The sequence below is a fragment of the Phalacrocorax aristotelis genome, chromosome Z (genome assembly GCF_949628215.1).
Source record: "Phalacrocorax aristotelis chromosome Z, bGulAri2.1, whole genome shotgun sequence".
NCBI classification, from domain to species: Eukaryota; Metazoa; Chordata; class Aves; order Suliformes; family Phalacrocoracidae; genus Phalacrocorax; species Phalacrocorax aristotelis.
The window spans coordinates 55,752,519-55,765,813 of record NC_134311.1 but is presented as its reverse complement, the minus strand read 5'-3'; the positions used below and the strand labels follow the sequence as shown (position 1 = coordinate 55,765,813).

General features: G+C 43.4%; 1 protein-coding gene across 2 annotated transcripts in view; it reads right to left on the bottom strand.

Moving 5' to 3' along the window:
• Positions 1–755: 755 nt before the first annotated feature.
• Positions 756–13,295, bottom strand: part of LOC142050030 (protein S100-Z-like) — a 29,859-nt gene continuing 17,319 nt past the window's right edge. Inside the window, exons 2-3 of one of the 2 annotated variants that reach the window (XM_075078342.1) lie at positions 2,665–2,822; positions 756–1,478 (exon numbers count right to left, since the gene is read on the bottom strand). In XM_075078342.1, coding sequence (XP_074934443.1) covers positions 1,320–1,478; positions 2,665–2,822 — 317 coding nt within the window. In that variant the 3' untranslated portion in view covers positions 756–1,319. Of the gene's footprint in view, positions 2,313–2,664; positions 2,823–13,295 lie in introns of both variants that reach the window. The other variant, XM_075078341.1, reaches the window with a different exon arrangement.

Below are 13,295 nucleotides of genomic sequence, written 5' to 3'. Positions count from 1 at the left end.
CTTCTTAATGATATATGTTTTTAATCAAGTATTATAATCTTTACTGAATTATGTCTAAGGGTCTGGGGGGGACAGGCAAGTGAAACGCATTCTTCAAATGTTGCCTAACAGGGCACATCTTCATTGGGGGATGTTTCTTTATTAACCTTTTACAAAGCAGAAAATCTTAATTTAATTCACATGCCTTTTATTATAGTTTGAAGTTACTAACGAAGTAACAAGGCACAAAGAGAGGTCTCCATGCAAGGAAAAACCATGACACCCTGCTGCTGAGGATTCGCAGGGCTTTGGAAGTACGCTTAATTCAAACACGAGTGAAGAATTACTCTTAATTCAACCCAAGAGCAGGTTAACACTGAAAGGGATTGTCCTACTCTCTCCACACCTGGCCATGGGGTCCTACTGCCCCTTTTGTACGGCTTCCACGCAGTGGGTTGGATCAGCATGAGATGAAATCATTGTTCCATGAGATGAGTCACATTACAAAGCTGTACCCTGGGATCCGGCCATTAAATCCCCCACAAGTGGTCCTCTAAAAGCCCTCCTCTTAGGGGTGCCAGAATAGTGAAAGCAGAAGGCATTTACATTTCCCCTGAAGACCCAGTCCTTCCATCAGCCCTCAGAGCAGTTTGCTGACTAAATCTTCCATGTATTTGAATAATTTATCATATGAATACATTCATTTATGCTGAATGAAGAGGTGGACTACTGGGATGCAGCAATGCCAACACAACAAAATTGAATCTGTGACCCATAACAATGGCAAGCAGTACTGTCTGCTCAGGCGGCAGGAGAGAGCTGTGACCACATCTGAAATACGAGTGTTTGGGGAGGTATGGAGCAGCACAAAAAAAAGGCTTTAGAATAAGCAGACCTGAGCAAAAACCAAGCTGCTCTTTTTGAGCTGCAAAAATATGTTTGTCACTGAATGACTGAAAAATAAATTGCAAGTTTTATGCCTCATTCTGAATTTTCCAATTCAGAAAGTATATAAGTAACATTCCTATGCCTTTTACTTCCCACTGACATTTAAGAAATAGAAGTTTCAACTCCTGCCAAACAAGTCCTTCACCTGGGCAACTGATGAATGCATGTTAGAGATGCCTGCAGTACCAAGACTGAAAATATTACAAGCTATATCTCAAGTAGCATAAACTGGCTTTGGTCCAGCTTACACCAGCTGCTGAACTGCTCCATAAGTGTCTTACAGCCATAATGGAGGGATGATGGTTTGCATTCACTAAACACTAATGCGGGCTACATAGCCAGGTGTGCTTTGGTCACATTTGTGGTGAGGAGATTGATCGTATTGAGCATTTTTAAAATCCCTCTTTCTTTAGCTGTTCTTCAAGGAAATCATTACATGCCACAGTCAACACAATAGCCAGAATGACAAAATCATTAAAATCCACTTCATTGTCTTTAGTGGAGTCCAGATCTTGCATAATCTTACCAACCAGAAGGGGGTCCTTTTGGCCCTAAAGGGAAAGTGACTTAGCTGTGCAGATCTTGAATGTGTAATTCTGACACACCCGGCGGTGCAACCCACTGCTATGTCACAAGGCCCAGTGCTATTAAATAAAAGGCTGCGTGAAATATGCTCCTGAACTGTAATATACCACTAGCCACAGCATTAAAAATATAGGTCTGGAGTCCCAAAAGTGCACCAGAACAGAAACTGAAGACAGTGCAGCTCTTAGGAGGCATACAGGTACTACACAGGCGCTGAAATGAATTAAGCAGATTTTGGAAGCTGCTGAGCACTGGTTCCTTTTGACAGATAGATCTATAGTGTGCACTTCTCTGTATCATCCCTTAACGAACAGTACTTAGATTTTCAACAGGCTATTCATAAGTGGTCATATTATACATCCATTCATCATGTTCAGAAGATCTCTACTTAGCAAACAAGGCATCCTATTCAGTGGGAGTAAGAACAGTGAATCTCATAATAATAAATCAATAGCCAAGATTAAAGAAAATCCAATTCAAGGAAATGGACACAACGTAAAAAAAAATCCTGCTGGTGGTGATAGGGTCCATGACAATTCTTACAGCTAAGAGGATACAGAAAACCAACTATGAATCTGGTCATTATTCCATAAAAAGCATCCACGCTGTGTAATGTAGAACATAAAAAATGTGAAAAGAGGTATTCAGATCAGCAGCTCATTGCTGAAAGGATTTTCTTAGCATCTGTCTGCTGGGCACACAAGCAGCTGTACTGTGTCCGTGGCCATTGTGCACAAGCTACTTTCTTGTCTCATGAGAATTGGTTATGCGTTTAATTCTTTGAAGTATTTATCTATGCCCTGTTTATAAAAACAAACAAACAAGCAAACAAACTGATTAAAGCCTGATTTAGCATCAGTTTTGCTGCTGTTTCTAGGCAGCCCTTGTCTTCCTGCTCAAAAGTGCAGGTACCTGGCTCTGCTGCTGGTGGTACATGGCAGGGCACTGGAGCTGGACCACCCTCTGAAAACACACTTCTCAAATGGGACATTTGATCTCATGTCCTTCTGTCTGGCTCCACAAAGACAACTGTCATCTGAGAGGCTGTGGTAGGATGTGCCTTGCAGAAGAGATGCTATTCCCGAAGACTTGGATAGCTATTTATCCCACCCATGAAACAGTAACTCAAGAGGTTCAGGAGCTGCATCTTACTGAAAGGAAGTCAGAGAGCTCGCTGGTGAGGAGCTCCTTGAGTTCTCCTTTGCTGAGCTTGTATCTGTCTCCTTCTTTGCCAGAGTAGTGATGGTAAATCCTGATCAAGGTGTCCATCGCATCTTCCAGCAGTGTGGACATAGCAATGAGAGGGAGAGCTGCAGGGTAAAGATCCAGAGTCAGTGACATTGCACAGGAGCCAAACCAAACGCCAGTCTCAGGGAAGGGATGGAGAGCTATCTGAAGAAAGAAATTGTTACCAGTACTGAAAAAAAGGGGTTTTTGATTGATCCATCCTGTCAACTGTGTGTGAGCAAGTCGAGACTGTTATAAAACATTGTCCTGAACTCACTAGCAGTTACTTTGAAGAGGTAAATGGGAAGGAAGGACTTTATTTACTAAAGTGATCTACTGTGCATCCATTTTGCAAAGCTACTGTAAAAGGAAATCACTCGTACCCATAGCTGAAAACACAGAGAAAATGAAGGCACTCCCTCCTCCCTGTTAATTCAAAGTTTTCTCAGGAAAGTGAGATCAGCAAAGAACAGCAGCCGAAGTGGACGCACATTTATACAGAAAGCTCCACACCAGTTTCTTAGGAGGTTAAAGTCACCAGTAATAAGGCAGAAGCATCAGCTTTCAAGTTATTCAGTCGTGTTTGCTTGGGCTGACCTTTCTTCCTGTAAATTACCTGGAGTAATTTACATGAAAAAAAAACTTGTAAAATACAAGACAAATGTGAGCAAGGCATCCCCGAGGGTTTGCTTCATTAAGCGTGCAATAAGAAGACACACAGGGAAGCACCACCAAGAAAAAAGATGGAAATGCAATTAGTTGCTGAGTAGCTGACTCAAAAAATAACTAAAAATAGACATCAGAGAAAGAGAAATATTATGCTGATTAAGCCCTGGGAGAGAGGTTAAAAAGCCAGAATGAAATTCAAGGTAAGACTGGAGTCCTGAACAATAACACCATGCAAATGATAAGACTGCTTTACAGGCTAGCTGAGGTGTATGAAAGAAAATACTCAAATCACACAAGGTGATGGTCACCTTCCTTTTAAAACCCATGCACAGGCTCTTGTTTGTCAGGCAGAGAGGGTGGATTAGACAAATAGAGACAGACATATAATTGTCACAAGCTTCTGTTTCCCTCTGTATTTGCCTTTTCTGTTCAATAAAAACCACTTTCTGTAAATGGGTCACTAAAATTTTCACTAGGCATAGCAGAGGGCTGCGTGTGGAACATACAAGATATTTTTTATCATTTGGCTTTTTTCAAATATGCCCATCCAGGGGCCTGAAGGTCAAAATTAGAAAATGCTAACAATCACCAAGTCAGTGTAAAACAACTTTCCCCCATTTTCAAAAGAACTCTTTCTAATCTGTCTCTGCACTTCTACAGCTGAAAGAATAACTGCCTCAGCACTGGCAGCCAGTGTTCAAAGATACTGTAGGTGTGTAGGGGGAGGTTTGTAGGTGACTTGTCACAAATCCCTTGAGATATCTACTTTTATTGTTGGATGTCTCTGTAAGCCTAAAATATTGGCTCTTGCTCAGTGAAATTCTTGCTGTAGTACATGTGTCCTCAGGAGGAAACAAGAAAACCGGTTTCAGAGGAAGGTGTGCCTGAAATTACAGTGTGCACTGATCAACGGGCTTGGCTTCATTTTTATCAGTCCTGCACAAGAACTGCAGCTCAGCATCTCTCTTTTAATAAGTGATCTTTTCCCGGGAGGGCTTCCCCTGCCCTGAACCGAGAGGCAATGGCTGGGGGACACAAGAAACAGCAGCTTCACCATGGTTGGGTCTACTTACCACCCAAAATACCAAATAACCACAGTTTTCATGACAGCCATATGAAAGACAAAAGTGCTTGCTTTGGGTTTCTTTTCCCTCCATAAAGCGTTCCACCGGCTGCACACGCATGTCCAGGGGGCACAACTGTGCAGATAAACAGCAAAAGCGCACACAGCTGCAGGTCTTTCGCTCTTTTACTCCAGCAAGGGGGAAAGAGAATGAGATGGGCATTGTTTTTAGTTCTGAAAACCTCCAGGCACTCGTAATTTTGAGTGCCACAGTAGATCTCAGCCCACACCTCTGCCTGCCTCCTTTGCCTCCAGACATGATGCTTCTTCTGTCTGTGCCATTGTGACAAGTCTCCACATCCTGAGGGGTCTTGGCTATGCCTCTGGGAGAAGAGGGAAGGAAGGGGATTGCCACATAAAAATGTTGGGCCCCAGTAGTATGGGAGGTGACTGTGTGTAAAGTGTTGTTTCTGAAATGGTAGGCAGGCTCTGCTGGTTAGACACCCCTGCAGACATGCTCCATACTGCATGTAGGTTGTGCACCTTCATTTCCCATCACTGCACTCGTGAGTACTCACCAAGGATGGGGGAAACCAATGCTCAGGTACATTTTAGAAAAGGTCCAGGTGGAAACCAACCTGGAAATGTTGATATGCAACAAGAGGAACCTAATCCCTCCTGAAGTCAGAGGAGAGTTGGGGTGGAGGGTTGGTTTCCACACCTCTTCTGTATCTGGGGATAGCTGAGTGACTGGTTTTATACAGAAGTCCCTGTGCTCCAGCAGGAATCTAGTTGGACCATATGCAGCACATGGGAGAAGAACACGGGTGATATCAGGCACAGCACACCTCTCCCACTCAGATTCCAGGCATTCTCTGTGTCTTTGCAGATGCTAAGAAAAACCATGGAGTCTCTTACATAGCTACAGCCATGCAGAGCCGTGTCTTGCCTGTGATTCACTAATGCTTATAACTATCGCTCAGAAATACTAACCAGATAAATATTAAAATACTAAGCCTTTTTGGCTATACTTTCAACGACAGTTTCACCCACAACTAGAAAAAAAAAAACATGGCTGTGTGAATACATAAGTATAAAATCCTCCTGGTGTCTATGTATTATATTGATCCTCTGACTGATGAATATTGCAAATTAATTACCTAAGCAGAGTCTACAGGATGTACATCTTCCAGGAAGCAGATATAAATTTCAGAGCTGCCATCCTCAGGACAGAAGAAAGAAGGGTTTTCTCTATCGTCTCCAGGACATCAGCTCAGTAATTTATACAATGATATAACCTGTACAGTCTCTTTCAATAGCTACTTTCACTCCAGTTAATTGTGTAACTCTCTGTTCCATTCTAGTGGATTACTTGTACATGGGGAATGGCTGCACCTAACAAATGGCTTGTTTGTTAAGTGGCCCAACCAATTTGCTGTGTCCATCCCTTTCCTCCCTGGCTAGTGAAATCCTGCCAGTGGCTCCAGTGACAGCAGATATCTCCTAACTCCTGTGAGGGCAGGTCCCGGAGGCTACTCAAAATTCATTATATCAATCAACTGGTTTTAATCCTTCATCCAACACTCCAGCACAATCTAGTTTTGTGTTATATCTAATAGGCACTGAAGTCAACACAGCCTGTGAGCACTGTTGTATCAGAGCAAGACACAACGCTGTGTCAGCAATCACCATTCCCCATCAATTGTCCCCTGCACTCTGGTTTCCACCAGGCTAAACGCAGGAGTAGCACCAGACATGTGGTTGACAGGAGAAGCAGGTCTGCAGCTTGACTGTAGACATGGTGAAGACTGGTGCCTTCCTAGTTCATGACCAAACTGTCTGTCACAACCTGGCAAGTCACAGCAGTGTTGGTGGGAAAGCACCTCTGGAGATGCCTAGTCCCACCTCCTGTTCAAAGCAGGATGATCACCAACACCAGACCAGGTCAGCTGTGGTTTGTCTAGTTAAATCTTTAAAACTTCCAAGGATGGAGATTTCACAAGTTCTCGGGTAACCTGCTCCAGTGCTGCACTACCTCTATCCAGTCTGAGCATCCCAAGCTGCAATCATGGCCATTGGCCCCTTATGCACCACCTACCACCACCACAAAGAGCTTGACTTTGTTGACCTTATACATTCCCTTCAAATAGACTTGGCTCCTCACTCAAACTCAAAAATAAACTTGAAAGCAACCTGTCCCTGACTTGCCCAATCTAGTTCCATGCTTCAGTGTCCCCTTCACGTTATGTGCTTGCCCTTGCAGACTGCTCCAGCTATGCCCTTCTTCTAATGTGTATTTCAATATTAAAACTATGGACTGCAAAATCAATGGCTGTCAGAAGCAGAAGGGCTGATTTTTCACCTGGCATGGCAGAAATATGCTATAAGGCCGAATTCTGCCACCTTTGCTCAAGCAAAGTAATAGATGTGAGGCTTACAGAACGTGTCAGCCATCTGATTTCACTGGGGGCTGCTGAGACAGGCAGGGGTTGCTCCTTGCCCTGTAAACCTGAGAAAGGACCCAACCAGATATCACTGCTTCTTTTGATTTTACTTGGGGTAATGTAGAGGTACACCCAGTTGGGAGGCTCTCCAGGACTGCTCCTCCCCTCCTACATGGAGATGGGGCAGTCAGACCACAGCCAGAAAACCTTATCACTGGTCTCTGCTCCTCAAAAAACTGAGCAGCGTTCTGCCCTGTGTGACAGCAGTCAGCCCTTGAGATATGTCAGCAGCCTTCTTCCTCCTCAGCTGGGAAGGAGAAGCTTTGGCTTCTTCACCAGGATTTTTCCTTGGTCTCTTCTTGAGACAACATAACACAGACTGCCTTTAAACCAGAGCAGCCTAAAAAGTGACAGTCTAAGCCACAGTAAAATACTGCTCAGCTTAAGTGGGAGGATCTCATACTTAGGGCATCTGGTTTTCCACATTTGCCAGAATGCACGTGGGGAATATTTTCTCACAAATAATTGTGCTGGGAAAGGCAAGTCAGCCTCCCACCCACATCCTGTCATTATTTATTTTTCCCAAACTCATACTGTTCTTGGGATGCACGTGTTTTGAATCAATGCTGTACCCCCAAAGTGGCAAAAGATGTGATAGGAAGCAATAGGGAACACTGCAAGGTTCAGAAGGACAGATATACTATACACTAAAAAGCTTACATTAAATTAGAGACTAGACTAGACTAAGGAATTTATTAATACAGACTAAAGAGCTTATAATAGCTTAACATTTGAACCAGTATTTCTTGTTAAGTTATAACAAGAATTTTTACATTTTTAGGATTGCTAGCATTTTCGTTTGTGTTTTGTTTCCATATCTGGGTGGTTGATTGTTTTATCCTTTTACATCAGGCATGTCTTCCTGCCCCACAGGTTCCGGTTCACATCTTCAAGACTGTTTTAACTGCTGTCATCCCACAGGCAGCAGAATAGCAAAGTGCTATTAAAGCTCTTGCTAATAGCTTTTACCACCTAAAATTGGTGGTAAAATTGGTTTACTCTGTAGGCATCTCTTTTAATGGGTTACACTTCAATGGCTACCCAACTGAAGTGTATCCTGATCTCATTATCTGCTGAGTCTTGTTTTGGACAAGCTGGTACACTTATTTTCCAAATATGTAAATGACATTTTCATTAAAATGTCCAGATCATTGAACTCTGCTGGTTCCCATAGTGGTCATTTCTCTTGTGATAATTGTTTAGGACAGAAATCGGAGCATTGTCCATACTTGAGGTACTGACTTGGGTTACCACTTACTGCTCCCTTCTCCTCCACCCAGAAAATGGGCTGCCATTTCATCCCTCTGTGAGCATCACCCGTTACTAGCCTGTGAAGGCAACATATCAAGTCATATAGGAATGTATTGTATATGGAAAATAGCCTAAAAGCTTTCATTAACCCTAAACTGGAGTTCTGAAGTGATATTCTGGCTATACAGTCCTTTCTTCCTTGCAAGCCTCTGAACCAGAGGTATCTATCCAGCCATATATCAGCCAAGCCATTTTTTACTTTAATGCAGTTTATCTACACAAAGGAAGCACACCAAAATAGTATAAAATACCCTGGTGTAGACACAGAGTTGGAGCCAGCTCTGCCTCAGAGCAGCAGGGGGTCCCATTACAGAGCAGCTCTCCCCCTCTGCCCCATAGGTACCCAGCCTTTGGTAGCTCATGTTACAGCTAGTATTTGGCAATGCATCACTTTCTGAACAAAGCCAAGACAGGAATTCCCTTTGTGTTTAAACCACTGATTGATAATGCAAAGCTAACCTTTTGAGATACACTGTTCCTGACCAACTCCTGTTTCTTCCCAATTCTAACTCATATCAACATGCAGCAACCTCCGACCTAATTCACTTCCATGTCCAGTTCCTTCCACAAGGTTTTTGCAGCTATGTTCAGGTTATGCTTTAGAACTATTGGGACCACTCCATGCAGGGGGTGATCCTGTGTCACAGGATGGTGGCCAAGTGACCTACAAGGTTGTGGCAGTAGGAAAACCTTCCATAGGTTTTCCCTGGCCCTGGGTGGGCTGCTGACTGAATGTTGCCTCAGTTCCTCCTTAGTGGTCTCCAACTATCACACAGCAGCTTTTATTTTGGGAATGGATTTCCTAAGGCTGGTATGACTAGCCCTCTGTTGGCAAGGATTGCCACTCAGTAGTGAAGGTCCCTGGCTCATACAACTACATGTTTGTACATGCACTTAGCCATGCTGTGATGCGCAGGTGGCCACCAAGGCTCCAGATGCAAAGCTCACTGCATCTTTTCCATCCTCTCTGCCCTGTTTATGAGCCATGTACTCAAGTGGGCTCATCTTGAGATAACTGGCAAATAAACTCACCTTCCTTATCACCAGTGCTGAAATAAATACCTACCAAAAGATGCACTGGAAAAAAAAACACTCCAGACTGACTTCGTTCAATATTCCTGGGCACTGTTGAAGTTAAATCAATATAGAAAAATGAGGCAAAGAAAGTTTTCTCTTAGTTTGGATTTATATAAAAGAACGAGGAAAATGTCTTTTGGTCTGGGGCTGCCCCTTAGCGTCCTGCTGAAGAACTGCTGCTTCCAGATCTCATGCTAGCAACGACTACCAAAGTGATTCAAGCTGTAAGGTCCAAGGGAGAGAGACTCCCACCCGACTGTTCCAGGACATATGTAGATGTTTCACCTCTGCATTACTATGGCAAGTTCCAAATAAGGGCCTGCATTATCAACAACAAGCCAAATAAGTAATATCATTAAAAATTACAGAGAAAAGAAACACCCGTTGCCCAGAGCTTGTTAGCTAGACCTATAAACTCTGCAGAGAATTTAAGTGCTTAACATAGGTCAGGGTTAAAATAATGGGACTTAGGCACATGCTTTGCTGAATTCAGGCTGCATATTCCACTAATGGCCTTTAGTAATGCATCCCAGACTTACCACCTGCTGTGGGTAAAAGAAAGTTCAGAAGCACTGTTGTGGTTTAATCCCAGCTGGCAACTAAATCCCACACAGTTGCTCACTCACTTAAATGTGGTAGGACGGGGGAGAGAACTGGAAGAGTAAAAGTGAGAAAACTCATGGGTTGAGATAAAGACAGTCTAATAGGTAAAGCAAAAGCCACGCGGTCTGGCAAAGCAAAGCAAAGAATTCATCCACTACTTCCCATGGGCAGGCAGGTGTTCAGCCATCTCCAGGAAAGCAGGGCTCCATCACGCTTAATGATTACTTGGGAAGACAAATGCCATCACCCTGAATGTCCCCCCCTCAATTCTTTGTTCTTCCCCCAGCTTTATATGCTGAGCGTGATGCCATATGGTGTGGAATATCCCTTGGGTCAGTTGGGGCCAGCTGTCCTGGCTGTGTCCCCTCTCGCCTTCTTGTGCACCCCCAGCTTCCTCGGTGGTGGGGTGGAGTGAGAAGCAGAAAAGGCCTTGACTGTGTAAGTGCTGCTTGGCAACAGCGAAAACATCTCTGTATTATCAACACTGTTTCCAGCACAAATCCAAAACATAGCCCCATACTAGGTATTATGAAGAAAATTAACTCTATGCCAGGTAAGCCAGCACAAGCACTTAAGGGCAATGCCACTGTTCAGAGGCTAAATGGAAAAAAAGACCAGAGTAATGTGATTTTCTCCAGAGCTGTTACAGGAGCAATCTGCAAATAGCCATGAATTCTTGTCCAAATGCAGTGGGATCAAGAAACCTGAAGAGGGCATTGAGGACCAGTAAGTGGTCAAGATATAGAAGGAATGCTTAAAGAAAATAAGGCTGTAGCAGAAAACCTAAATAAATATTTGCATGTGTTTTCACTATGGTGGAGATTGGGGAGGTTCCCACGGGACAAAGAAAGGGACATGTTGAATGGTCTGCCTCAAACTGAACTGTACATAGAAGATGTTGCAGGGTAGATCCTCAAAACAAGTCATAACAAGTCAGAACTGCACAGTATGCACCCCAGACCTCTAGAGGAACTTGAGGTGGATGAACAATGGGAGCCACTGGCTGTAATCTGCCTCAGGACCACAGCACAGAGACCTGCCAGGTACAATGCCAAGTGGAGAGGTGCCGGGTAATATCCAGAGAGTGGCTGAATATTAAGTCTGCTGTCCATATTGGGTAAAGAAGTAGGGACAGCCTGAAAACCAGGAGGGTGGGAAAACGACTGAAAACAGTACGCTGGGGAAAAGTAAAGAGAAGTCATAATGCAAATCTACTCCCTGAAGGAGTCCATCATGGGTGACCACCCTGATTACTGTCCACCTTGTTCCCAGAAAGCATTCCTCACTCTTAAAGAAACTAGGCTGCCATGGGGTACAAGGAAATGACTCACACAATAAATTGCTAAATGAAAGATAGGGAATAAAGAATAAATTTTGGGGGTTTACACGTGAACTGACACCATCGGTGGGGTCTCCCAAGAATCTGTGGTCTGGGAAAGGGAATGAATAAAAAAGGGATAAAGTTTTTTTGTTGATATAAAGCTATACAGAGAGAGGAAGGTAAAGTCCAGCTGTGAAGAACACAGAAGGAGCTCATGGAACAGAGTGATATAGTGTCTGATAAATTCAGCATAGATAAACACAAAATGATGTGGGGAAAATCAGTTTTTTGTACACAACTCTGAGCTTTGGGTTGACTATTAGGATTCATGAATGAGATCTTGGGGTAACGGCAAGCGAAAATATTGGTCCAGTAAGAATCTGAAAACAAATAGGATTAGGAAAGATATAGAAAGCAGAAAAACAGCAGTGATTTATGCCACTAAATGAGTCCAAGGGAAGTCTGCTTCTTCAATATCGTGGTGGTCCTCCTACCTAGAGTATGGCAGGATTAGAAGAATCATAGAATCATAGAATGGTTTGGGTTGGAAGGGACCTTTAGAGGTCATCTAGCCAATCCCCTGCAGTGAGCAGGAACATCTTCAACTAGATCAGGATGCTCAGAGCCCTGTCCAACGTGACCTTGAAAGAGATAAGAAGAGCAGCAAAGAAACAGATTTTGTGTTAGAAACAGCTAAATACACAGGGCATCTCAGTCTGCAGAAGGACATAACTGGGGATATGAAAGAAGTCCATACATTTGAAAGTGACACGGAGAAGGTAAGAAGTAATTATTCATGGTCTTTCCCATTACAAAACTAAGGAGAAACAAAAATAATCTCCAACCTCCTAATTCAAAACAAGCAGAAGAACATTTTTAAGCTACTAAACTGCTTGCTGTGACAAATTCCTGCAGAACACTTACTGAGAGCTACTAAATACAAAAGCTTGTGTCATCAAGACATCTCCAAAACACAAATCATGGGAGACTGGGTTAGTGTTCCAGGGAAGTAGCAGCCTTGCCCCACTCTAGTCCTCTTTCCTACATACCTGCATTAGCCAGTGTTCCTGGAAGATTAGGCAAGAACTAGCTTTTGCCTGACATGAAAAGCCAGTTATATTCTTATGTTACCTGACAAAATCTCCCAACAATAATGTGGGACCAGTGCTAGTTCTGACAAAGAGTCTCTGCTTTCCTAGAGGACTGTGTGGTTTAAATGGCTGTCCCAGTAATACTGGAATAGGGAGAAAATTCATTAAAAAGTCCAAGGTAGATAAAACATTAATTTCCAGGACAAGGTTATAGGAAGGCAAAACTCTGAAAACAGAAAGTGCCTCCTCACTGGATGTTTTTATGGCTATTACAGCTGCAGTTGCTCTGAGGGATTTGCTCAAGAAAAGTGAATTTTTAGTAGTACTAGGAATGGAGCTGGACCAACACTACAGGAGCAATGCATGTCTGAGCAGGAGCAAGCCTCAATGATAAAAGCTGATGGAAATTAAGAGCCAGAGGCAGACATTTGTAAGGTACAACTGATCTAACTGTCTTTAAAAGACAAGGAAACTAGGTGGTTGTTCTGAGTTTAATGAACACCATAAATGGCCCAGAGACGTGTTGCACGCATGTGCAAACCAAAATGAGCTGAGATAGTGGGAGGAACAGAAAAATCCAACAGGCATAATTTCCTCTTCACACCTGAGAGTTTATTTAGAATTTGGTGTTGTATTTTTTCTCTCTGTTTTGGGGAGAAACTAAGAATACACTGTGCTGTGCAGATACACTCAAGTGTATCAGCAAGATACACCATCCTGCTGAGATGCCTCCATCCCTCACCTTTGCAGGGCAGTAGCAGGAGCTCCTGGCTCCACCAGCTCCATCAGGTACCTCGTGCAAGCCACTGGCCAACAGTGGTGTTCCTTTGTGTTAAAAAATGTGATGGCCCCATGGGCTTCATATTGGTGTCTTGGCTCATAACCCTGTCACACACTCTCCTGCCACATACCACAGT